A 27,020-nucleotide genomic window follows, 5' to 3' on the forward strand; every position below is an offset into this window, starting at 1 on the left:
AGCAGTAATAACACTAATTAAGTGTTTATTGCACATTTTAAACCACCAAGTAAACATCAACACATTGCTCTGAAAAACAACTTGTGCTCGAACACAATGGCCTCGTGTGGATTTGTTTTTAACTGGTGGAATAAAATTAATAATAAATCACCAACTCTGACGCAGGCCGGAGTCAATGCATGAAATTCATATTCTCAACACAGATGTCAGAGAGGAGCGAGCGGTCTGTGTGTGGGCAGAGTGGGAGTTGTTTCTGAGAGTGTAAACTGATAATAGATTAACTACTGCTTCAGAGGGAGAGCATTGTTCAAACCCTCTGAACAAAACTAACCAAGTTTTACTTTGTTTTCCAATACTTTTAAGTCCTCCCTAAAGAAAGTACAAGACGCCTACTCTGTGGGATTTAATGAGAATGACTTAACAGTTCCTGGAAACAGTGACGCTTTCTGGTGTGTTTTTAAATAGTTTTTGGACCACAGATGAGCTAGCTACAGGTAAAACTTGGTAAAGGGATCAATCATTGTTGGTTTCAGTCCTAGCTTTTCACTTTAAAAACCATAAAGTGGTGTTAATATGTGGAGGTTATCCTGCTAATCAAAACATGCAAGCGTCATAGTCGTGTGTTAGCCACAGAGATTACTTTCCATCATATTCAGAAAACCAACGATAATTCCTATTGGCTTTTTGTTGGGGGAACCTTTGTAATGTTAACGTCTGGATCGACCTACAAGCACACGTCATCAGAGGATGGACGTCTGCTCTCACCTGAGGATGTCCATCTCGTCTTTCAGCGACTGGGCTTCCTGAGCCAGGCTGGTCAGATCCTCATTTCTCTGCTGCAGGTCGACCACCTCTCGCTCCAGGATCTCTGATCGCACCCGAACATCATCTCTGCTGTTCTCCAGTCTGACAAACAAAAAATGCCAGAGCAGTTTGAGAAACACTACTACACTTTTTTTTTTTTTTTTAAACATAAAGTTTGTGTTTCTACCTGTTGGGAAAATACTGAATGTCCTCTTCCAATATGAGAGTAACATGATAACAAAGGTATCCCAACTGTAGCTGTGTACATGACAGGATGTATGATTACCTAGAAGAGCATCAGGACTGTTTTAGGCATATGATAGCTATGTGATTAACATGATGATTCAGCCTCTATGGAGATAGACATATGACAAGCATGATCATTTCTGACGTGGAGCTAATCTGAAGTAAACATTGAATACTGCTTTCTATTCCTCCATCTTGTGACTGTGTAACTCCCTCTCTTGGATATCAGCATGTGAAGGACACTGTTCAGGAACTAGTTGATGCTCTGTATGTGATGACTACTTCCATTCTGGAGAGGATCAGAGATACATGGATCCTGAGATTGAAGATCAAGCCGGGGACCAGTGAGATATTTTTCTAACAGTACGGCCCAATCCCAAACCGCCCCCTACACACTACCCCTACACACTACCCCTACACACTACCCCTACACACTACCCCTACACACTACCCCTACACACTACCCCTACACACTACCCCTACCCCTCCGTTCGCGCGGAGGGTCCGCCACATTAAGTGCTGTTCCAAACCAACGAGTGTGGAGCGGGAGTGGGCTATCAAGCCCTCAAACAGCGAGTCTGCATCAGTGCTGACTGGAGACCGGTCTCTACCTGACCGGAGTCACGCTGTGTGTGTCCGTCAGGAAACACGCTGTTTACAAACAGTTCCAGCAAACATCTACTGATAAATTGCGATGTTAACAACCTCATGATAACCTCATATTTGTTTAACTTAGGATCATACCTGTGTTTAGTCTAGAAAAAGGTCAATGTGTGCATTTTATTATAAAGTTGTGTATATTTACAGACTGTTGCAAAAACTAAGAAGCTTATAAACATCAGGTTTTAAAACTAAAAGAGCTTTACAGAAAAAGTAACACAATGAAAGATGTTTGGAGTTTTATTTTAGTTCTTACATTTAATTATTTTGTCAAAGAGATGCTGATTTGAAACCGTTGTTACATACAGTTACGGCATTTCCTGTTTCTGCCGCAGAGAGGGGAGTTTGTCCCAAAGCTTGCCGCTGTATTTACTCCCTCCATCTGACAGGAGGGAGCCTCGTTGAGCTGCGAGTGTGGCTACAGACGGAGGGGTAGGGTCGAGGGAGTGGTTTGGGATTGGGCCTACCTGTAGTTTTCCTCCTGCAGCTGCTCCATCTGACTCTGAAGCAGCAGAAGCTTCTTTCCGGTGATGGCGGTGGTCGAGACGTCCACAGAGTCGCAGAGAAGCAGCTTCTCCTTCAGGGAGCGAGACTCCGCCTGCAGGGACGACTTCTCCTCCAGAGCCACCGACAACTTTAGTATAAAAAAAAGTATGAAAGAAAGAGAGGATTGTGTCAGAAAAATACAGAGTTTAAGAAAAACTGTTTCCTTGAAATAAAAACATGGCAGATCCAGCGTATTAAGAAAACAACATCCACTGATACACAACTCACCACTCGTCATGCTTAGAGGAGCTCGAACACATGCTTTGTTCTTATTTCACATGCTCAGTCATCAGAGTCAAGTTAGTCAGCTGGTGTCGGAACGGGACTTTCTCAATAGTGAAATTGTTAGCGTTCGCCTCCGGGTCAGAAAGCAGACGCTCAGTATATAAATAGATCGTTAAGCTTTAGTAATACTGGTTACAGGGCTTGGTGAGTATTATTATTATTAGATGTCTTACATTTTATCCATATCGCCGCTTTCCTGATTGGTTACACCATCGTGTTTCAGGGGGTAAACCTGTTCCTTCTTCAGTGTCTTTGATCCTTTCTTAAGAAAACGGTAGAAACCGAAACTTAAAAAAAAGGCAGTTTCTTTTTTTAGTAGTTCAAGGTAGTAGAGTTTCTGTGCGTCATGAAACAAAATGAAATTCAAAGCAGGACAAAACATGTTAAGGTTAAAGAGTCCTCTCTGCTCATTTTCAGGTGTATATCAGTATGTAGTGTCTCTACTTTAAAGAGTCCTCTCCTGCTGATGTTCAGGTGTATATCAGTATGTAGTGTCTCTACTTTAAAGAGTCCTCTCCTGCTGTTGTTCAGGTGTATATCAGTATGTAGTGTCTCTACTTTAAAGAGTCCTCTCCTGCTGATGTTCAGGTGTATATCAGTATGTAGTGTCTCTACTTTAAAGAGTCCTCTCCTGCTGATGTTCAGGTGTATATCAGTATGTCGTGTCTCTACTTTAAAGAGTCCTCTCCTGCTGATGTTCAGGTGTATATCAGTATGTAGTGTCTCTACTTTAAAGAGTCCTCTCCTGCTGATGTTCAGGTGTATATCAGTATGTAGTGTCTCTACTTTAAAGAGTCCTCTCCTGCTGATGTTCAGGTGTATATCAGTATGTACTACATACTGATATACACCTGAACAACATCAGGAAAGGAAACCAGAGCCCAGTCTGCTCTGGTTAGCTGGCCGGCTCTGTTGTGATTGGTCAACTGCTTAGAGATGTCCCGCCCCTTAGCCGGTCACGTACAATGTGTTGGAGCGCTAGCCAAATGGAGTGTTACGTAGTGCGCAGGGATTTGAGCCTTTGCAGACCATTCACATGCACACAAACCTATAGAACACACTACAATAAATGGACATAATAGGGCCTCTTTAACATGTTAGGCAAGCTGGCATTCCAATATTAAAAAAGGGGGACGTTTATTCTCACCTGTTGGACATCGTTCCAGTTTGAAACCCTTCACTGAACTTTAAAAGACAGATTGCATGCTTTAGCAGGAACAGTAAATAGCTTTCAAATCAACAGGCATGACTAATCCCTAATGCGTGGGCTATAAAGTAAACAAACAGGTGGGCTGGGAGCAGGACAAATTATTGTTGGCTCCTGCTCCATCCCGAGGCAATGTGTCACTTTCATCTTGGTGTTATGCAACTATTGACTGGAGTGCATCTTTAAAAAACACACAAAATTAGTCCTTGTTCAGTCAGTGGTGCAAAAACAAGGCATGGGAACACAAACAAAGACTCAGGCGGGGGAATCAATAAGAGCCAGAACACACACGTTCAACAACATGCTGCAAAAGCACAGCAACACTGGGAGTAAAAAGGATCTGAAGTGCGGTGTATCAAGGGAAATTGTTGTATTTTACTCCAAAAAGCACAAAGAAACTGCACTTAGAAAACTACATTATTAAACAAAACACCAAAATTCCTTCTTAAAGTTAGAATCCAGATGTTAAAGGAACCAAACCCTGTTTCTAGTGAACAGTTTTTCAGCAAAAGCAAATTAATGTATTTATTTTTCGATGATTAACATTATAGTAGTTTTGTTCTGCATGCGTGTGTGGATTGAAAATGCGTATCATGACTCAAGGGTTTCACAGGCTATGATTCAGCGTGTCGTCCAGATACTGTTTGAAACCAATTAACAGGAACATTTAAAATGTATAATCACTCAAAACGGAAAAAGAGAAATACTGAGTGCAGCGCTTTTTCTCCAAGTGGCTTCGTTGGCACTTGGTTTTTAATCGGGAAACACTTTTTTCCCCTTCTTTGCCTTACAGTGTTGAGAACTACAGTGTGAAATCTGATTTGGTTATTCAAAGTATAATAATAAAAGGACAATTATGAACCGATTTCTTTATTAAACCAATGTGAGTTTGTTTAGCAATCTGTAAAACGTAAAGAAAACCTCACTTTCTCAGGGATTTCTCAGTCTATCAAACCGCAATATCTGAAATAAAACTACACCATTATTCTTATTTGTAGGCAGACTTAAAATCCACTTATAACTGCATTTGTCTCCAAATCAAAATCTTAAGGATTCCCACTTCAAAAGATCTCAGGAAATGTGTTAGAGCCAGTATTTCGTTTTTATAAGAAAGGCCATCTAATTGTGACGTCTGTAGTCAACACACTATAAAAGACTACAACTCCCACGGTGCCTCCTCTAAAGTGACAGTGATGGGCAGCAACCTGCTAGAAAGACGCCGTCGAGACAGTTTTTAACCGTCCAATTACCCTTTAAGTTATTAAGTTATATAAGCATTATCAAGACAGAAAGAACACCCAAGTTGTTTGTTATTTTATTTGAGTTTTGCCTCTTTGTTTTGACTATTGTAAAGGCCTCTTTTCTTTGTTGCATGTGTAAAAGTTTGTTATTTTATTTTGAGCAAACACATCGCATAATATCAACTAAAGCAGGGGGGTCAAACTCAAATACACAGTGGGCCAAAATTAAAAAATGGGTACTAGTCGAGGGCCGGACTGGTTCAATGTTTATTGCAGAACTTATTGCACATATTAAACCTGGAACTAACAAAGCTTAAATTATTGCCTATAAAAACAACATTAAATAATCAGTTGCATTCATTTCTTATGGCTCTATCTCCAGAGTCATTTCTTATGATTACATTTTTCCACAGCTTCAAAAAAACTATTTCCCTCAAAGAACAAACCAAACATGCCCTGTTGTCTCAAGAAAGAAAGTGCAGAAGGAAACATCCATGTAAACTCAGTGTGCTGCTCTGTGATGCTAGTTCAAGCCAGATACTTGGCATCTCATCTCGGGTGCAAGGTCATCAATGTTTGGGGTCAGGCTCTGAGCTGAGGAGACCCTCAGGATGGAGTGAAGGTGTGCGTGCAATATACCGGCGGGCCAGATCTAATAGTAATTAGAAATTATCCTGCGGGCCGAAATTAAATCCACCAAGGGCCTGATTTGGGCCCCGGGCCTTGAGTTTGAAACCATCGGAGGCCAAGCAACTACTAAGTAATATAAAGGAAAGAAAACGAGTAATAAATGTCTGTTGAAGGCGTCTAGTGGCTTGATAGAAAAACAAGGAAGGACGCCACGACAAAACGTATGTCACGTAATATTTTGACTCAGTTTGGAGGACCAACCTGATGTTGCAGGTCTCGACAGCGCTGGCTCATGTCCTGCTTCTCGTCTGCCTCCTCACTGAGAAAATAATACTTCCTGGACTGCAAACACAAAGGAGAGTTATAGTAAACATTAATAACCGGGTGAGCCACAACACAAAAAGGATGTAATAGATACGGAGTGAATAAAAAGAGAGGCAGAATGAAAGTGTTTTACCTGGTAGTCAAAGTCCCCATAGGTCTCTGGACTTCCTGGTTCTGCTGAAGGGTCCTTTGCTAAAAGCTAAAACAAAACAGTCATTCAAAAAAAGACAAATATAGGGTTGAATATATCTTGGTTGTGGTTGAATAGTTATTGTGAAAGGACTAGGGAAGTGTCAGCCATGATAAGAGCCGTTTGAATCCTCTCTAGATGATAGGAAAGGAGCTTCAATGCTTCCTTTGTTATCTCCTTTAGGACACACTGGACCATCCTTTAGGAAAGGAAAGGACATAATGCTATCCCACAATTCCTTTCGGCTGCAACATTTAAACTGACGCACCATTCTGCCTTTTACTGAAACAACAGATCATGACCGACAAACACAGATCATGTGACTGTGCTTATCAAATATATGACATCTTATGCTATAACGTGCAAAAGGCCTAATATACACGGTGTTAAAGCAATAAGCAAACTTATGATTATTATATATTGTTTTATCTTTTATTTGTTCCACTCATGGCAATCAAAACCACAATCCAATGGAGGTGTTTCAGGCAGGGGGGGAACACAGGGATTTTAGCCTTTGCAGACCCTTTACATGCACTAAAACTTAAATAGCCGCTTTCACACCAAGTACTTTGCCGCACTTAGTTCCCAGCACTTAGTACCCCCATGGAACTAAGAGCCGATCACGTTCACCCCGGAATAAATTCCCTGAGGGAAGATTACATTATTACATTACATGTTAGATGCTTTTATCCAAAGCGACTTACATACTCAATACTGTGAACAATCCCCACAGGAGCAATTTGGGGTGAAGTGTCTCAGGGACACAACGACATGCTGACTGCAGTGGGGTTTGAACCTGTGACCCCCTGATCCGAACACCAACGCACAACCCACTGCACCACATGCCCCCCAGATTACGCAAATGAAGCCGCTGACGTCACTTCTTCTTCTTCTGCTTTGGGTTTACTGGCAGGCCGCAAACCACTTCACGGCGTATACTGCCACCCGAAGTCCCTGGAGTTGGGGACTGGCTTCAGTAGAAGCTGCTGGGACTCCCAGCAGCTTCTACTGAAGCCTTCCGAGTAAATCGCCAGAACGCCGACACCTCCTCATCTCCACCGCTCCCATGTTTTCTTTTGTGTTGCCATAAGTTAGTCTCTCTGCGTTGGTGCGCGGGGCTAATGCTAATGCTAATAATGCTAATGCCAGCAAATACAATGGCGGCTTCAAAAAACTTTTCAGAGTTTTACGGGGACGTGGTTTGCAATTCGCCCAGCCAATCAGAAATTGGTACTTTTTTCTCCCCAGGAAAGCACCACCTCTCTAGCAGGGACTACAAAGGGGGTGAAAGTTCTCATGAACTAAGTTCCCTTTTTGGTGTGAACGCAAAATTCCAGGCACTATCTGAACTAAATGGGAAAAGTACTCTGGTGTGAAAGCGCCTTATGACACATTACAGGAAAGAGCATAAAAGGGGCCTCATGATGTTTATCACTGACTTTAGGGAAAGGTGGTTATGAAAAGCAATAGAAACCTGATCTGTTTGATTGCAGCTCTGGTACAAAAAGCTGTGTTATTGAGAATCTGGAACGTTCTCCTTCTTGTTATTGCCAACGAAAAGATATTCTTGAAATATCTCAGTGTCGGTTTCCAAGGTCTCTGTTTAGCTTCGTGCTGAGCCAGATTGGATTGTGCATTAAGCGTGACTAAGAGCTGGGATTAAAGCAGAGCGGAGAGAATGGAGAGGATGAGAGAGACGCTCACTCACCTCCTGAATGGCCGTCATCACGACGTGTTGGACGGATTCCTCCAGACGCATGATCTGCTGGATTTGTTCTGTGTTTACGAGAAGACAACGGAGAGACGTGAGGGTGCAGCCAAATGCAGATTAACACTCCTAAAAACAACAAACAGGCACTGCAGCTATCGGTATGATTGATCTGTACTGTCATTTGTAACACAGCGTTTAGTGTGGGGACGGAGCATGTGATCAGGTTAAAATCTTGTGATGATCAGACGTTGAATGATATAAAGCGAGAACCATGTGACTTTGAGTTAATCCTGAGTGTCATTTCCACAGATGGCTGCACCTGCTTTCTTTCTCCATCACAGCACAGCTTTTACCTTCTTTCTTCTCGCAGCTGACAGCGCAGCCCAGCACGAGCTGCACCAGCTTCCCCAGCTCCGTGACGTCGCCCATCTCCCCGATCAGGGTCACGTCCGGCATGTGCACCTCGGACACCTGGTGATCGAGCACCTGAGAGGAGGAGGGGACGTTAGGGGTTGAGAGGCTTAAAAAAAAAATGGACTAAAAAGTGCTGTTCTATGGAAAAGATAACATGTATTCTGAAAAGGAAAACCTTTGATAGGGTTTAGGGCCCGTTTACTCAACTGTTAGGGAATGTTAAACATGCTAAGAAATAACAATGTGAATCCATAAGAGCGATAGAAGACATTAGGGCTGAGTGGATTCAAAGAATGGACTAAAAGTGCTAATTAGTAAAAGTAATCAGGGATGCATCGATTGCAAATTTCTCAGTGGTTGCCGATGTTTTCTGTGAGAATTATTCCTGTGTTGTGGCCGGGATAGGACACATCTTTAACGTGGAACAAAACGGCCCGTCAGGTCTTTATCACACAAACTTAAATGAGCTCAAATTCCTACAAAAGCCGCTTCAGCTACAATTACAAACTCAATGAATACTTTTAAGTTGCAACGACAGTCTGTATTTACTCGTTGTCCATCAAAATCCATTGTTTTTATAATAAGACGAGCATGCTTTTATAAGATTTTTCACCTGCAGCGACAGCCACTGAAGCCACTGAAGCCACTGAAGCCACTGAAGCCACTGAAGCCACTGAAGCCACTGAAGCCACTGCGGTCATTGTGCAGTCAAATATGAACATTTATAAAAAAAGGTGAGGTTTAGTTTCTTTGCCTCGGACACATGACTTCTCAGGGCCAATGTAATTTTGCTCTGTTGCCACTTTGTCTGAACACTGCTTCTAATTCAATCTGCAAAGTTTATAATTTGGGAAACTTTCAGAAGAAGGTACGACTCTCCAAATGCAGGATTTCCTTTACTGACCATGAAACAACTTGCAAAACGGGCAAATCCTGAAGAGAACTAGGCGGTAAATTGTACTTAAAGGGGACCTATCATGCAAAATGCACTTTTGTACGTCTTTTATACATGAATATGTGTCCCCGGTGTTCCAGGGAACTCACCAAGTGTCAGAAAACACAACCCTCTCTATTTTCCTCCATACCCAAATCTCTAAAAAAGGGGCTGCAACGGATCTGATAAAAACTGATCCAGATTTGAACACTGTCCTGACGTCAGGACGGTGGCGCTACGGCTATTGGGCCAACTCCACCAATCAGGAGGAGACAGCCACGGCCATTGCCGTTCGAAAGCGCTGGAGACGCTGTAGTACATATGCCAGGCCTGTAGGTGGTGCTGTTCTCACAGAATCAGCCCTTGCAAAAACAGGGGTAAAAAAGTGCAAATTGAGCAAAATGAGGCATGGCTAAAATGCATGATCTGTTTGGTATTTTGAAAAAAAAAAAAAAAGTATAAATATGCCTTATATAGGTATGGTCCTACACTATATTATTCAAATATAGCATGATAGGTCCACTTTAAAGTAACAGTAGATTACATCAGTCATCGTTCTAATCCTTTAAAATGACAGACAAACATCAGATGTTGTCCTTCATCAAATGACGGCGACCTCTGCAACTCCACTGACTACAGACAGAGTTCAGCAAAAACAGATCGGCTACGGCCATCGGCGCTTTGCACCTAATTTGCCAGAGTGCCAATCAGAAAGAAATGGGGCTAACATCAGCAGATGATCGGTGCACCCGTAAAAATAGTACCATCTCCTTACATCGTGATAATACTCCATCATGCTCTTGAGAATCTTCTTCAAGTTGCTGACCTGAAAGCACAAAGCACATCAGAGTTAAAACAATCCTGATGCTCATTTAAATAATTCAGAGGAAAAGCTCGGACGTCTTGTAGTTTCTCCGCCGGCTGTCCTGTCATATCGACTGTTTCACAGATTACCTTCAGGCGCCAGTTGGCCCCGCTCTCCTCCTTGATCCTGCCGAGCCACGTCTCATTAAACCAGGAGGGGTCTCTGTTAATGAGAGCACAAGAGAGAGGGGTTCAGCGACAACAAGGACGACACGTCTCAGACTCTCAGGGGCCACGGGGCCTCCGATCTGCTGAGCACGGGGACATTTAGAGAGCAAGACACTCGTGGGAATAAACGGTACGTTGTTAAATAACTCAAACAGCAGCGGAGCAGTGGGTTCAGAGTTAAAAACGGACAGTTGAACCCAAAATAATAAATATCCTTTCACTTACTATGTTACCTCAGGGCAGCACAATGCGTCACTTTTTTAGACTTGCTTTTATGTTATTTAATTTATTCTTATACAATGTATTTTTGGTTTATTATTTTCTATGTTTAGATACGGCTGTTCAGTTCACTTGCTCTCTGTGTCTTTGTATGTGAAAGTACTTTGAAAGGTGCTATATAAATAAAGTGTATTATTACTACATGTAGTGCCACATAATTAATCTGGATTGTTTTGGTGTGAGTTGCAGATTGTTGGAAATATCCAGAGTTCGATTTTTGCGTCACGATTCTTAGAAAAAATAACAAAATTGCAATTATTTTGTTTTGCAATAATAGAGGGAATACAACATTATTCCCATAATAGTTCAAAAGTGTATTAAAATGATAAGTGTGATTTTTTTAAGAAGATCTGTAGCAAACAAGGATTTTCTTTTGCCTATAGAATAATCTCTGCAGCTCCAAAATACTTAGTTCAGATGTTTTCATATATTTTGCATTAAACAAATATTGCAAAAACAATCCATAATTATAAATAGCACTACAGGTAAGAGGGTAGATTTTTGATTTGGGGATGAACTTAAAAAGGGATAATAAGAATAGATTATTTGCTATGAATCAATGAAAAGTATATAAAACAATGTTGTTTGCTTATCTGTGTGAGTATAAACACAAATGTCCACCCACAAGATACAAAAGTCATCCGACCTGAACAGATAGTAACCGTCCTATGTTTGAAAAAGGAAATCTGACCTCACAAATCCAGACTGCTTACGTTCCATGGTTTAAGCTTTGCATAGATAACGGCCTTGTGCAATTCAAAGGGCAATTTGTCGCGAATGCAACAGATAAGCAAATCTCAATGAGTAGGCGCTGAAGGAATTTCTAGCAGCCGTTGACCCAGAGTTCATGATGCCAACTTGGATACACAAAAGTACAAAACAACTTTTCAAACACACGTCAGGACTTACATCTGGTGCAGCACGTTGGCAACGGCCACTCCACTCATCAGGTCCTGCTTGCTGCTGCATGATGGGACCTGAAATGTCTGCAACTGAGGACAAACACATGAAGCATTATTTCTTTTTTTCAAACATCTCTCACTTAAAAGGTCACCTATTATGCAAAATCCACTTTTTCACGTCTCTTCTACATCAACATGTGTCCCCTCTTCTTCATGTCTCTTCTACATCAACATGTGTCCCCTCTTCTCCATGTCTCTTCTACATCAACATGTGTCCCCTCTTCTCCATGTCTCTTCTTCATCAACATGTGTCCCCTCTTCCTCATGTCTCTTCTACATCAACATGTGTCCCCTCTTCTTCATGTCTCTTCTACATCAACATGTGTCCCCTCTTCTTCATGTCTCTTCTACATCAACATGTGTCCCCTCTTCTCCATGTCTCTTCTACATCAACATGTGTCCCCTCTTCTCCATGTCTCTTCTACATCAACATGTGTCCCCTCTTCTTCATGTCTCTTCTACATCAACATGTGTCCCCTCTTCTTCATGTCTCTTCTTCATCAACATGTGTCCCCTCTTCTTCATGTCTCTTCTACATCAACACGTGTCCCCTCTTCCTCATGTCTCTTCTACATCAACATGTGTCCCCTCTTCTTCATGTCTCTTCTACATCAACATGTGTCCCCTTTTCTTCATGTCTCTTCTACATCAACATGTCCCCTCTTCTCCATGTCTCTTCTACATCAACATGTGTCCCCTCTTCTCCATGTCTCTTCTACATCAACATGTGTCCCCTCTTCTTCATGTCTCTTCTACATCAACATGTGTCCCCTCTTCTTCATGTCTCTTCTTCATCAACATGTGTCCCCTCTTCTTCATGTCTCTTCTACATCAACACGTGTCCCCTCTTCTTCATGTCTCTTCTACATCAACATGTGTCCCCTTTTCTTCATGTCTCTTCTACATCAACATGTCCCCTCTTCTCCATGTCTCTTCTACATCAACATGTGTCCCCTCTTCTCCATGTCTCTTCTACATCAACATGTGTCCCTCTTCTTCATGTCCTCTTCTACATCAACATGTGTCCCCTCTTCTTCATGTCTCTTCTACATCAACATGTGTCCCCTCTTCTCCATGTCTCTTCTACATCAACATGTGTCCCCCTCTTCTCCATGTCTCTTCTACATCAACATGTGTCCCCTCTTCTTCATGTCTCTTCTACATCAACATGTGTCCCCTCTTCTTCATGTCTCTTCTACATCAGCATGTGTCCCCTCTTCTTCATGTCTCTTCTACATCAACATGTGTCCCCTCTTCTTCATGTCTCTTCTACATCAACATGTGTCCCCTCTTCTTCATGTCTCTTCTTCATCAACATGTGTCCCCTCTGTGGAAAGAGACTCTGAAAGTTTCAGGAACAAAGATTCTCTCTCTTTTTGTCCTGATCCATTTATATAAAAACCTGTCTGAAAATGAGCTGATCAGATTTTGGCCACTTTATGATGTTTTGTCTTGTGTAACCATTAGCCAATCACCAACCAAGGTAACCCCCCCCCCACTTAAATGACAAATACTAAGCAGTCATGGGGGATTACATTACACACTTAGCGAGCTACTAATATTAGTTTGCGTCTCACACTTGCCTCCGTCTTTAAAGGTGCTTAACAGGTGGATTTTCTCAGGTCTTAAGCAGTTACTTTGTTTAATTTACATTCATAAGTCTCTGAGCTTACACTAAACTGTTGTGGATTTGTGTAAAGAAGTGGGAGAAGTACTCAGGTCTTATACTTGAGTTAAAGTAGAAGTACTCAGATCTTGTTCTTGAGTAAAAGTAGAAGTACTCAGATCTTGTTCTTGAGTAAAAGTAGAAGTACTCAGATCTTGTTCTTGAGTAAAAGTAGAAGTACTCAGATCTTGTACTTGAGTAAAAGTAGAAGTACCAGAGTGTAGGAATACTCTGTTACAGTAAAAGTCCTGCATTCAAAATGTTCCTCAAGTAAAAGTAGAAAAGTATTATCATCAAAATATAGTTAAAGTAGCGACAGTAAAAGTAGTCATTGTGCAGATTGGTCCATTTCAGAATAATATATACGATATGTTTTATAATGATTGATCAGTAAAAAGTGTTCTCAAAGCTGGTAAAGGTGCAGCTAGTTTGAATGTATACTGCAGGGTAGCTTGTGAATTTACTCCAGGTGGAACTAAAGTCTGATTTAACACTTGATTATATTTCACATCATTAATCCACATCTGTGAAGTAACTAAAAGGTATTACATACATGTAGTGGAGTAAAAGTACACTATACACTTCTGAATTGTAGTGGTGTACAAAGTAGCCAAACATTTAAATACTCAAGTAAAGTACAAGTACCTCAAACTGTGCTTTAGTGCAGTACTTGAGTAAATGTACTTAGTAACTTTACACAACTGTTTTTGTGTCTTAAATGTTGCTGACACTGCAGTCCCTTTGGTGCAGATAAGAAGCTAAAAACTTCCAATGTGTTTACCTAGCTAGTTAGCTTAGCTGGCTAGCGAAAGTTAGCATCCAAACACACAGGTGCTACCTGCTTATATTGCTAAGTTGGTCAACAAATGAGCTAATATTAATGTATCAAGGCCTTCTTGAGAAAAGTAAGGATATATGTACTCCTACATTGCAAACACCTGCTGTCACCTGTTAGCAGGGGGTTAGCAATGCTAATAAAAACTCGTTATTATCAAATAAAATTACCCAGGTTAGCAGGGAGTCACACAGCTCGGCTTTATCCAGACTCATGGTGCCGAGGGCCGGGAAGAGAGGCGGTGGACGCAGCTTTTTTTAGACTTTTTTCTCCCCCGAAGTTTCTGTTACTCTTTCCTTACTGTTTCCACGTCAGTCCTGTCCAGCCATGGCCTCCTCCTCCTGCTGCTGCTCCTGGTGCTTCGCGTTTCTGCTCCTGCTAGTGTCCAAGCGAGCCGCCGTATTAAGAGCGTTTCCACGGAGACGGATGTTAATGGTAGCTGCGGTTACAATGACATTTCCAAATGGTTATTATTTTAAGTACGCTTAATGCCTCTTAAATGTTTTTGTGCCTTATTGGATGTGTTATTTATGTGTTTTTGTCTTATTATGAATTAATGTCATTGTAATGTCTGACTTTGCACTTATGTTGATAACTTGATAATATCCTCACCGAGCTTTTGTTTTGTTCTAAATATGTTCAATAAAAAAAAAGTGGTAGCTGTGGTGAAAAGAGATTTTATTTTGTATTTATTTATTTATTCAAGAATATATAAGAACAATATATTTTGTAAACAAAAAGGTAGACATCAGAGGTAGACGTAAAGTAATATTAAATAAAAAATACAGTTTCATATTTCAAATTAAGAGAGTACACAAGTACACTTACTCAAGTAGCTACTGTACTAAAGTAAGTTTGAGAAACATGTACTTTAGTAAAATGTTGAGGTCATAGGCGTCATTTGTCCCCACCACTTTTTGAAATGGCTAATTTTGTCCCCACCACCTTTTAAAAGTATAACTTAAAAAAGTTCGGAAAAATAGCGTGCAATTAAATTAATTCTAGTTTATATGTAGTACTTTCTATTTGCATTGTGTCCTTTGGTGGCATCAATGTGTGCATTTGATACAGATAATGGAGCAGTTGCTTTAGGGCCTCATAACCCTTAAGGTCAAATCATGAGATCCTCGAGAACCCCTCGCACCTCCACACAGATGCCCCCTGTTACGGCCTGGCTCATAGGCTGCAACAAAGATGAGAGACCAGACAAGTTAAGTGTAACAAAAAGCGTATTTATTTACTATAACAAAAACCAAAGGACTTCACAGAAACCTAAGCAAATGTGGAAGTCAGTCATCAGTAATGATTACGTGTATGGGTGTGTGAAAATGTGCAGAAACAAAGACGCGGCCGTGTCCAACAGAAGAGCGAGAGGGCAGTATGGGTTGGTGTTGGCCTTATAAGTCGACGGCCCAGGTGTGGCTCATCAGGTTGATCACCTAAAACACAAACAAGAGCCAGCCACCTCTTGCTATTCAGTTTTTTGTTTCATAAAAGGTTAATATAGTAAAATACATGAACTTTATATAAAAAGTATATGCCTACTGTATATATATAGACTGAAGATATAGATATATAGATCTGATCACCATGAAACGTTTTCATTTGAGAACTAAGATTAAGACGATTATTTTCGTTTTTCAAGTTCTCTGGAAGTTATGTATGCAAACCAAGTAGTATCTAATGCTAACTACAGAAATCTACAGAATCAGAATCAGAAACAGGTTTATTACCAGGTAGGTTCACACATACGAGGAATTTGACTTGATGTCATGGTGCAGACATAAAATATAAAACAAGAAATCTTTAAGGACACCGTAATAAAATATAGTTAAATAGCAATAAAATAAAGCAGTAATTTACATGGAAATAGAATGCTATGAATGAATTATAGGATATAAAATATGAAATATGAAACAAGAAATATGTGTAGTACTAGTAAGCAGTATGAACATTGTGTGCATTAATGTAATGCAGAGACTACAGCTGAGGTAAGTGTCAGTGGGGGGGTCGGGCCTTGTTTAAGAGGCCGGTAGCGGAGGGGAAGAAACTGTTCAGGTGGCGAGAGGTCTTGGTCCTGATGGAGCGCAGCCTCCTGCCAGAGGGGAGGTGGGTGAACAGTTTGTGTCCAGGGTGGGAGGGGTCGGCCACTATCTTCCCGCCTCAGGGTTCTGGAGGCGTGCAGGTCGTGGAGGGATGGCAGATTGCAGCAGATCACCTTCTCTGCAGAGCGGATGACACGCTGCAGCCTGCCCTTATCCTTGGGTGTGGCTGCAGCGTATACCAGATGCTGATGGAGGAGGTGAGGATGGACTCGATGATGGAGGTGTAGAAGTTCACCATCATTGTCTTTGGCAGGTTGAATTTCTTCAGCTGCCTCAGGAAGAACATCCTCTGCTAGGCTTTTTTGATGAGGGAGCAGATGTTCTGCTCCCATTTGAGGTCCTTGGCGATGATGGTGCCCAGGAAGCGGAAAGACTCCACAGCAGTTACTGGGGAGTCACACAGAGTAATGGGGGCGGGTGGGGCTGCGTTCTTCCTGAAGTCCACAACCATCTCCACTGTCTTGAGGAAGTTGAGCTCCAGGTGGTTGTCCCCACACCAGGTCACCAGATGGTCCATCTCCCACCTGTAGGCAGACTCGTCGCCACCAGAGATGAGTCTGATGAGGGTGGTGTCGTCTGCGAACTTCAGGAGCTTGACAGACTGGTGACTGGAGGTGCAGCTGTTGGTGTACAGGGAGAAGAGCAGAGGGGAAAGAACGCAGCCTTGAGGGGAACCGGTGCGGATGGTCCGGGGGTCAGAGACGTGTTTCCCCAGCCTCACGTGCTGCTTCCTGTCAGACAGGACAGAAGCACATTTACCAAAATATACAAAATAAATGTGTACTTTTATTGTTTTCTTTTCACTAGTCTGGAGACTAGATTTAAAATTGACCTGTGTATGAAAACATTGATCTTTGCCTGCATGTTGTGTCTCGTCTGAAAAAAATCCCAAGCCTGTCCTATCTCTGTATCTTTTTGCTATGTTTAAAGTTCCTTAAAGCACCACTGGATGGCTCTAGTCGACAAATAGCTACAGAAAAAAACAGCTTCTTGCACAACTGGAAGCCCCACAGCTCATGACAGGTGTTTTATCCTAAAACATATACTACAAGTAGCAAAAGTAGAAGTACTTAGTATGTGTAATGGCCCCTTTCATTGGTGAATTGTGTATATAAAATGACTGGATTATGATTATTGATGCATTAATGAGTTCATCACAGCTGGTAAAGTTGGACCTCATTTGAATTACTTAATATACTGCTGCTGAATACCATAACCTATGTAATTAACTAGTCAATGTTTATTGATGTATGTATTGCGTAAGCTAATGAAATGAATCTGTTAAAAACTGAAGTGGAGTAAAAAGTACAATATTAGCTTCCAAAATGAAGTGGAGTAGAAGTAAAAAGTACTATCAAATAAAAATACCACCTCAAAATTGTCCTTCAGTATATGATACATAAGTAAATACACTCTATACATTTCACCACTGCTACTGGACTTCCCTTTTCATTATAAAAAGGCCTCCAGAGTGAGGAAACACTGACCAGGTCACACTGGTTTGTGATTTTATAGAGAAAACTTTAGCAGGTGTTTGTCAGAAGCCTCGCTCTCTTATTACCAACATGCGGACACACACGTACTCCCTTTTCTTCTCCACACCTCTCCTTCCTGCATTCCTTATCACAAATCAAACTACCAATGACCAATCACAGCCAAACACCGCTGCCCACTGCTTCCTGTTTACTCTGGCAATCCCATAGTACACCACCTGCACAAATAAAATATCTGCTGCACATCCGTTTTTTTTTAAACCTTGAAACAGTTTGGTCACATCTGGCTTTACCATATTTGTCTGGACTTCCTGTTTGTCAGGATGGTTTTCTAGACAGAGGAATGCTAATCCATTCCTTTCCTCTCATACCTCAATAACAGCAACTCTCAGATGATTAGATAATCTTTATATATGATTATATAACCAGTGAAATGTACATAAATACTCAAGTACTGTACTTAAGTAAACATTTAAGGTACTTCTACTTCACTTGAGTAAGCTACTTTATACTTTTACTTCACTACATTTATTTAATTTTTCTCATACTGCCTGTTGTAGTAAAAAAGGAAGAAGCTAAAAGGCAGATTTTTGAGTAGTTTATTAGAGGTTGTTGTTCGTGTCTGGAATGGACATAAATTGAAATTCAAAGCAGGACCAAACATGTTATTTTCAAAGACGCCCTATTATTCTGATGTTCAGGTTCATATTAGTATGTAGTGTCTCTACTTTAAAGAGTCCTCTCCTGCTGATGTTCAGGTGTATATCAGTATGTAGTGTCTCTACTTTAAAGAGTCCTCTCCTGCTGATGTTCAGGTGTATATCAGTATGTAGTGTCTCTACTTTAAAGAGTCCTCTCCTGCTGATGTTCAGGTGTATATCAGTATGTAGTGTCTCTACTTTAAAGAGTCCTCTCCTGCTGATGTTCAGGTGTATATCAGTATGTAGTGTCTCTACTTTAAAGAGTCCCCTCCTGCTGATGTTCAGGTGTATATCAGTATGTAGTGTCTCTACTTTAAAGAGTCCTCTCCTGCTGATGTTCAGGTGTATATCAGTATGTAGTGTCTCTACTTTAAAGAGTCCCCTCCTGCTGATGTTCAGGTGTATATCAGTATGTAGTGTCTCTACTTTAAAGAGTCCTCTCCTGCTGATGTTCAGGTGTATATCAGTATGTAGTGTCTCTACATGTTTCCATGCTTTAATGTTCAAAAAGCTCTTTATTTTTCTCATACTGGCTGTGCTGCAGCACCTCTTTTCACCCTCTGTCTGAAACCAGAGTCCAGTCTGCTCTGATTCGTTAGCTGGCCGGCTCTGTTGTGATTGGTCAACCGCTTAGAGATGTCCCGCCCCTTAGCCTATCATGTACAATGTGTTGGAGCGCTAGCCAATAGAAGTGCGAGTGTTAAGGCCCTGACACATGAAACTGACACCAAAGAACACGTCCCGACGGACCCGATTGTTGTGTCGCCTCACGTCTCCTGCGTCTTGGCCAAAAAAATCGCACTGGAACACACCGCAAAGGCTTCAGCCAACGGCCAAGTAGCACGTACGCACTGCGCATGCGTGAGTGGCAATAACTCTCCTTAACAGCAAGCGGCGGTAGTGTGTATTTGTCATTCAAAAGAGGCAACCGGAAGACAGACTGCGTGATATATACAAACAACAAATAGCGTGCGTTCCATTTTCACTCTCGTCCATCACAGACTGTTTCACATAACGACTTATAATCGAAAACATGTTTAGTGCGGTACTGGAAAATGAAAAATAATAGCCGTCTGTGTGTGCCTTCTTCACTTCCGTTTCGCTTCTCATGCACTGATTCGCTAAGCTGAACAGCCAATCAGAGTGATTTATTTTGCCGACAGCCTGAATCGGGAGCGGAAGGTGTCGGCACGGCCGAAAAGACACGACGGTGCTGGACACACCAATCTGAGTAGGGACGCTCATCGACGGCCAGACATCTATCGACGGCCGAAATCGGGCCTTAACATAGTGATATAATTATGTTCAGGAAGTAAACAAAGGAGTCCAATGGAGGCATTTAACGCAGAGGGTGTGTGGTTAAGAAAGAGGGAACATAGGGATTTTAGCCTTTGCAGACCATTTACATGCACACAAACATATATAACACTACAGGAAACGGGAAACCCAAAAGGCATAATAAGGCTGCTTTAAAGGTAGGGTAGGTAAGTTTGAGAAACCGGCTCGAGATACACTTTTTGTTATATTCCATGTAATGCTCTTAACATCCCGATAGCAATGAATATCTCAAGTGCTTTGACAAAAAATCCATAAAAAAATGTCATCTGTGGAAGCCGTGGTACTGTAAAAAGCACGACCAATCATTTTAGCCGGCTCGGCTAAAATAACTGGATGGCCTACCTGCCTATCTGCCTTCCATCTGTGCACAAACTTATCTCCTGCCCTCATTGGTCATGTGCGCGTTCGTGTGTGTTGGAGGAGGGGCTCTATAAGGAAGTGGCAGATTTTCTCCGGTTGTGTATTTTCAAATTCTAGCGATCTCGAGCCGGTTTCTCAAACGTACCTACCCCACCTTTAAGTAGCTTTGTTTGTCCCTATGTTAACATCTTTATGTTATAGTTCAGCCATGAAAATCACAAACACATTTTCTAAACCTAATGCCCAGAAAGCTCCCCACATGTTTACATACATCTGGTTTCACCATATTTGTCTGAGTTCCTGTTTGTCAGGATGGTTTTCTTGCCAGAGGAATGCTCATGTTTATCTTTCCCCTCCACTGGCTGCTTTAACTCAAACCCCAATCTCACAAACTCTTGATTGTTTATATAAACTTTGATTATGTGTTTTTATCATTCCCCTTAAGTCATTAGCATGTACATGACTTTTATTGCCTACAGCTGTTGCTTTAGATTAATTAAAATCTCTTTTCTTCTAAATTTCTAATCTCTAGTGTTACCAGGGAATTTGACTGTGAACTGTTTACATTCCCTTGTTTATTTGGTACATTCCTGAACAATGATATGTCTTTTAAAGTTTCCTTTAGCTTAGCGGTGTTGACGTGAAGTCATGTGACCGTGCTTTAGTTCCTTTATTGCCCAACATTAGCCTCCTTTAGCTTAGCGGTGTTGACGTGAAGTCATGTGACCGTGTTGTAGTTCCTTTATTGCCCAACATTAGCCACCTTTAGCTTAGCGGTGGTGACGTGAAGTCATGTGACCGTGTTGTAGTTCCTTTATTGCCCAACATTAGCCACCTTTAGCTTAGCGGTGGTGACGTGAAGTCATGTGACCGTGCTGTAGTTCCTTTATTGCCCAACATTAGCCACCTTTAGCTTAGCGGTGTTGACGTGAAGTCATGTGACCGTGTTGTAGTTCCTTTATAGCCCAACATTAGCCACCTTTAGCTTAGCGGTGGTGACGTGAAGTCATGTGACCGTGCTGTAGTTCCTTTATTGCCCAACATTAGCCACCTTTAGCTTAGCGGTGTTGATGTGAAGTCATGTGACCGTGCTGTAGTTCCTTTATAGCCCAACATTAGCCTCCTTTAGCTTAGCGGTGGTGACGTGAAGTCATGTGACCGTGCTGTAGTTCCTTTATAGCCCAACATTAGCCACCTTTAGCTTAGCGGTGGTGACGTGAAGTCATGTGACCGTGCTGTAGTTCCTTTATAGCCCAACATTAGCCGCCTTTAGCTTAGCGCTGGTGAAGTGAAGTCATGTGACCGAGCTGTAGTTCCTTTATAGCCCAACATTAGCTTTTTAGTTCTGGAGATAGCATTTACGCTTCGACTCAAAAGTGGTTTTAATATGTGGAGATTATCATGCTGAAGAAAATGTGTAAGTATCATAAACACGTGTTTGCTACATGGCTTATTTTAGGAAATATTCCAAAATCCAATCGAAAAGGCCCATTGGCTTATTGTTGAGGGAACCAAAGATACATCATCCTTTGCTCCTTTTTCACAACTTAAATCCTCTTACTGTGTTTATGCATGCTACATTATACACAAAAGCAAATTCCATGTATGAGTAAACCTACTTCTGATTGTCTGTTATGAAATGTAAATGTAGTCTTCAGCAGGGGTGGGAAGTAGTGGAGTACAAATACTTCGTTACTGTTCTTAAGTACATTTTTCTGGTATCAGTACTTTACTCCACTACTTATTTTTCTGACGACTTTTTACTTTGACTTCTTACATTTTGAACACAAATACCTGTACTTTCTACTTCTTACATGTTGAACACAAATACCTGTACTTTCTACTTCTTACATGTTGAACACAAATACCTGTACTTTCTACTTCTTACATGTTGAACACAAATACCTGAACTTTCTACTTCTTACATGTTGAACCCAAATACCTGTACTTTCTACTTCTTACATTTTGAACACAAATACCTGTACTTTCTACTTCTTACATTTTTAACCCAAATACCTGTACTTTCTACTTCTTACATTTTGAACACAAATACCTGTACTTTCTACCTCTTACATTTTCCAAACAGGCTGGTTCCTTTAGTTTGAATGTGTGTTTGGTGGCGTGATCATTATTATTTAGAGTCATTGCGTGCCTATTGATTTGAACACGATCCGTGTATCCATCATTTCCTGGTCTTCTCTAAAGAAGAGGGACCAATGAAAACGTTGTCATGTTGCCGTTGTTCAGCATGGAAACATTCATTAGCTAACAATGACATTATTGTTCTATTAATATAAAGGGAGGTCAGGTACTCTTTAAAACAGATGGTAGTTATGGGTACTTTTTACTTAAGTACATTTCGAAGCCCTCTTTACTTTTACTTGAGTAAAGAAGTTTAGACAATATACTTCTACTTTTACCAGAGTATTTTTAAACACAACTATCTGTACTTCTACTTGAGTAAAGGATGTGTGCACTTTTGCCATCTCTGGTCTTCAGCACAGGAGTCTGAAGTTGAGTAAAGCAGGACTGGATTATAGGAAAAACTGAGGTTCATGTCTTTAGGGGGCTCAGTGGAGGGGTTAGTCACTCACTGAGGGGTTTAAAAGGTAAAAGAAGGTCTGGTGTGACTAACTCCTGAGTGACAGGAAGTTTGTTGTAGTGGCTCAAGCAGAGGCTGACTATTTTGGGCCAGCTCCTCTTCCTCAGAGCTAATTCCTCTTTTCACCCGTTCTCTCTTTCCTTATTCCCCAGATGTGTTTCCTTCCTGAAAGTCAAAAGGCTTTACTTCTCCTCTTTTCCAACCCCTCATTGACGCACTTCTGCATCCCTCGGGGGGGAACTGGAGGGAGGGCCAGCGGCTAAGATTGAGTAATAATTGCTTTTTTTTACGCTTGCGGTTTTCTTGTTTGGAAAAAAACATGGGGATAGTTCCTGTTTTTATAGTTCTTTGACTGCAAAGGACACACTATTTGCATGCTTGAACCTACCAGGTCACATGATATTCTTCTAAATAATACAAAAAAACATGCCTCACATATTTGCTTACATAAGTTAATAATGTGTGTTGTTTATGGTTACTGTCAGAGCCTCACACGAGACCTTGTTTCTTACAACAAACCGCTGTAGTAGGAACATTTCTATGTGCTCCCTTTAGATCCAACTTTAACACATTTATGAATGAAATGTTAAGACATCACAAACACAGCATTTCTTCTTTTTAGGCATTATATATTACAACTTTATTATAATGGCCAATTTATGAGCACTGTGTGGTTCATATTAACAGCAACCTCACAATTCAGCAACTGTGATCGGTTCCTAAATTAAATGTTGTATAGGAGAATGGATCTAAGTAGGCCACAACAAAACAATGTATAAGGCAATTTAGGTGACCAAAAAGTATATAATTAAAGCTAAAATGGTGTAGCAACCCGTCAATCACAAGGTAGCCCCGCCCTAAATCATACCCTGCTTTACCGTCTATTTGACTCTAAATTGGACCATAACTTCCTAAATAAACATAATTCTTTACTGAAAAGTACGTGCAACTCGAGATATTGAGGCCAACATACTCAATAGGCGCGTTCACACCGGAGTACTTTTCCCCGACTTTTCCCGTTTAGTTCCGATATTTCCTGGGATTTTGCGTTCACACCAAAAAGAGAACTTAGTTCATGAGAACTTTCACCCCCTTTCAGTCCCTGCTAGAGAGGTGGTACTTTCCAGGGGAGAAAGAAAGTACCAATTTCTATTGGCTGGGCGAATTGCAAACCACGCCCCGTAAAACTCGGAAAAGTTTTTTGAAGCCACCATTGTATTTGCTGGCATTAGCATTATAAGCATTAGCCCCGCGTGGAGATGAGGAGGTGTCGGCGTTCTGGCGATTTACTCGGAAGGCCATTCCCCAACTCCGGGGACTTCCGGCCGGGGACTTCGGGTGGCAGTATACGCCGTGAAGTTGTTTGCGGCCTGCCAGTAAACCCAAAGCAGAAGAAGAAGAAGTGACGTCAGCGGCTTCATTTGCGTAATCCTCCCTCAGGAACTTATTCCGGTGAGAACGCGATCGGCTCTTAGTTCCATGGGGGTACTAAGTGCTGGGAACTAAGTGCTGGGAACTAAGTGCTGGGCACTAAGTACGGCAAAGTACTTGGTGTTAAAGCGGCTATTAGGGAATAGTTCGCTAAGGTTATAAATCAAGTGAGAATTGAGGCCATTTTCTCATAGACTTCAATACAATCAGACGTCTTTTTTCCACCAGTCGAGTTGCCTGTGTTGGCCAATGGAAACAACACAGATTCAAGGCACTTGCTTATTAGCGTCATATTTTTATGTGAGGATCTTCAACAGGGTATTTTGATGAGGTAATAAATCTCCTGAGAAGGGAGGCCATTCATAGACATCTATACAATCTGACTTCTTTTTGCCACCAATGGAGTCAAACTTGTGTTAGCCATTGATAACAAGTTTAGGTTTAGGTTTAAGAAACTTCCCCATTGGCTTATTTTTTCATGTTGGGCTCTTTAAACAAGTATTTATCTTGGGTAGTGAGGTCTTACGAAGTCTTACTAAGGTAATAAATCACCAGGGAATGATGCAATTTTCTCATAAACTTTTATACAATCAGATGTCTTTTTGCCACCATTGGAGTAAACCCAGTTTTAGCCATTGATACCAATTTAGGTTTAAGAAACTTCTCCATTGGCTTATTTGTTCATGTTAAGCTCTTTAAATAAGTATGTATCTATGGTATTGAGGTCTTACTGAATCATACTTAGGTAATAAATCACTGGAGAACTGATGCCATTTTCAATCAGACGTCTTCTTGCCACCATTGGAGTCAACCTTGTGTTTGCCATTGGAAACAACACAGATTCCTCATTGGCTTCACTTTTTAAACTCAAAGTTTTCTGTTTGCTCAAGCTGTTATTGGGATAATGAGTTTCAAGGACCTTTAACATTACTTGTGGAAAACCCATATTGTTAATCCCAGCAGTATTATTTGTAAATCAAACATTTGTGGAAGGATATCTTTAATAACTTTAATCGTATCGCTTTCAATTTTAGGTTACTGTTCAGCCATGAAAGTCACCTTAAAATTGTGTAAACCACATGCCTGAAAAGCTCCCCACATGTTTACACAAGAGTCATTGACATGGTGTTGAGAGACAAAGAAATGCTGCACCTTTAAATGAAGGAATGCCAACAATGTGCCGCTGTGCCCAGGCATTCGGATCGGGAATGTGTTGGAAAGCTGGCAGCGGTTTGTTTTCCCCCTACAGCTTTCCCAGGTGTTACAGGGGAAGGAAAACAACAAAACCACAGAACAGAAATGGACAGGCCATGGATTTAAAAAAAAAAGAAAGAAGGCGTGGGATTGAAAAACAGCTTTGAATACGTTCAGAAAGCCCCTTGAGGTCACATTTACACACTGTCAGGACATGTCAAATACAGATTGATGGTCCTTTTTCTGCCTTATCAGCTGTCTCCCTTCTCACACTAACAAAGATTTATGTCCTCTGTAGTCAGTAATAATCACCTGTGGAACCTGGGAGGGCGTGTTCATTTTGAAACGCACGTGACAACTTGTTGACCTGAAGAAAAAAGGGTGTCTGCTTTTAAAAACCAGTTCTGAAACTCACATCTCCAACGGGACTGAATTTGCAGTCGGTTTGCTCAGCATCCTCTCCGGTGACTCAGTGATTGTTGTGTCTGTAACACCTAAACACAGCTAAGTTTTACTCATGTTTTGAAACAGTCACTGAATGACCCTCATTTTTTATTGTTCTAAAACACAAATGTGACTCATAGAAACAGAAACTCTAGGAGTGAAACCCTGCACTGTTTCTTTCAGGCTCAACCCGAATGAGGACTGTTTAAAAAGAGGTTAAAGAGGCCATATTATGCTTTTTGGGATTTTCCCTTTCCTGTACTGTGTTATATATAGGTTTTTGTGCATGGCTAAAATCCCTGAGTTTCGCCCCCCGACACTACATACTGATATACACCTGAACATCAGCAGGAGAGGACTCTTTAAAGTAGAGACACTACATACTGATATACACCTGAACATCAGCAGGAGAGGACTCTTTAAAGTAGAGACACTACATACTGATATACACCTGAACATCAGCAGGAGAGGACTCTTTAAAGTAGAGATACTACATACTGATATACACCTGAACATCAGCAGGAGAGGACTCTTTAAAGTAGAGACACTACATACTGATATACACCTGAACATCAGCAGGAGAGGACTCTTTAAAGTAGAGACACTACATACTGATATGTACCTGAACATCATCAGGAGAGGACTCTTTAAAGTAGAGACACTACATACTGATATACACCTGAACATCAGCAGGAGAGGACTCTTTAAAGTAGAGACACTACATACTGATATACACCTGAACATCAGCAGGAGAGGACTCTTTAAAGTAGAGACACTACATACTGATATACACCTGAACATCAGCAGGAGAGGACTCTTTAAAGTAGAGACACTACATACTGATATACACCTGAACATCAGCAGGAGAGGACTCTTTAAAGTAGAGACACTACAAACTGATATACACCTGAACATCAGCAGGAGAGTACTCTTTAAAGTAGAGACACTACATACTGATATACACCTGAACATCAGCAGGAGAGGACTCTTTAAAGTAGAGACACTACATACTGATATACACCTGAACATCAGCAGGAGAGGACTCTTTAAAGTAGAGACACTACATACTGATATACACCTGAACATCAGCATGAGAGGACTCTTTAAAGTAGAGACACTACATACTGATATACACCTGAACATCAGCAGGAGAGGACTCTTTAAAGTAGAGACACTACATACTGATATGTACCTGAACATCATCAGGAGAGGACTCTTTAAAGTAGAGACACTACATACTGATATACACCTGAACATCAGCAGGAGAGGACTCTTTAAAGTAGAGACACTACATACTGATATACACCTGAACATCAGCAGGAGAGGACTCTTTAAAGTAGAGACACTACATACTGATATACACCTGAACATCAGCAGGAGAGGACT

At 41.2% G+C, this 27,020-nt stretch overlaps 1 protein-coding gene across 2 annotated transcripts in view; it reads right to left on the bottom strand.

Moving 5' to 3' along the window:
* The window catches only part of LOC117479915 (protein Hook homolog 2-like), a 30,067-nt gene extending 15,683 nt beyond the window's left edge, over positions 1 to 14,384 (bottom strand). For both annotated transcript variants that reach the window (XM_034127028.1, XM_034127027.1), the window contains exons 1-10: positions 14,137 to 14,384; positions 11,413 to 11,495; positions 10,147 to 10,219; positions 9,968 to 10,018; positions 8,198 to 8,330; positions 7,842 to 7,909; positions 6,077 to 6,142; positions 5,881 to 5,961; positions 2,178 to 2,344; positions 766 to 906 (exon numbers count right to left, since the gene is read on the bottom strand). In XM_034127028.1, the coding sequence (XP_033982919.1) occupies positions 766 to 906; positions 2,178 to 2,344; positions 5,881 to 5,961; positions 6,077 to 6,142; positions 7,842 to 7,909; positions 8,198 to 8,330; positions 9,968 to 10,018; positions 10,147 to 10,219; positions 11,413 to 11,495; positions 14,137 to 14,181 (908 nt within the window). In that variant the 5' untranslated portion in view covers positions 14,182 to 14,384. The remainder of the gene's footprint in view (positions 1 to 765; positions 907 to 2,177; positions 2,345 to 5,880; positions 5,962 to 6,076; positions 6,143 to 7,841; positions 7,910 to 8,197; positions 8,331 to 9,967; positions 10,019 to 10,146; positions 10,220 to 11,412; positions 11,496 to 14,136) is intronic.
* Between the last annotated feature and the right edge of the window lie 12,636 nt (positions 14,385 to 27,020).

Source organism: Trematomus bernacchii, unplaced genomic scaffold, assembly GCF_902827165.1.
Source record: "Trematomus bernacchii unplaced genomic scaffold, fTreBer1.1, whole genome shotgun sequence".
Taxonomy (NCBI): Eukaryota; Metazoa; Chordata; class Actinopteri; order Perciformes; family Nototheniidae; genus Trematomus; species Trematomus bernacchii.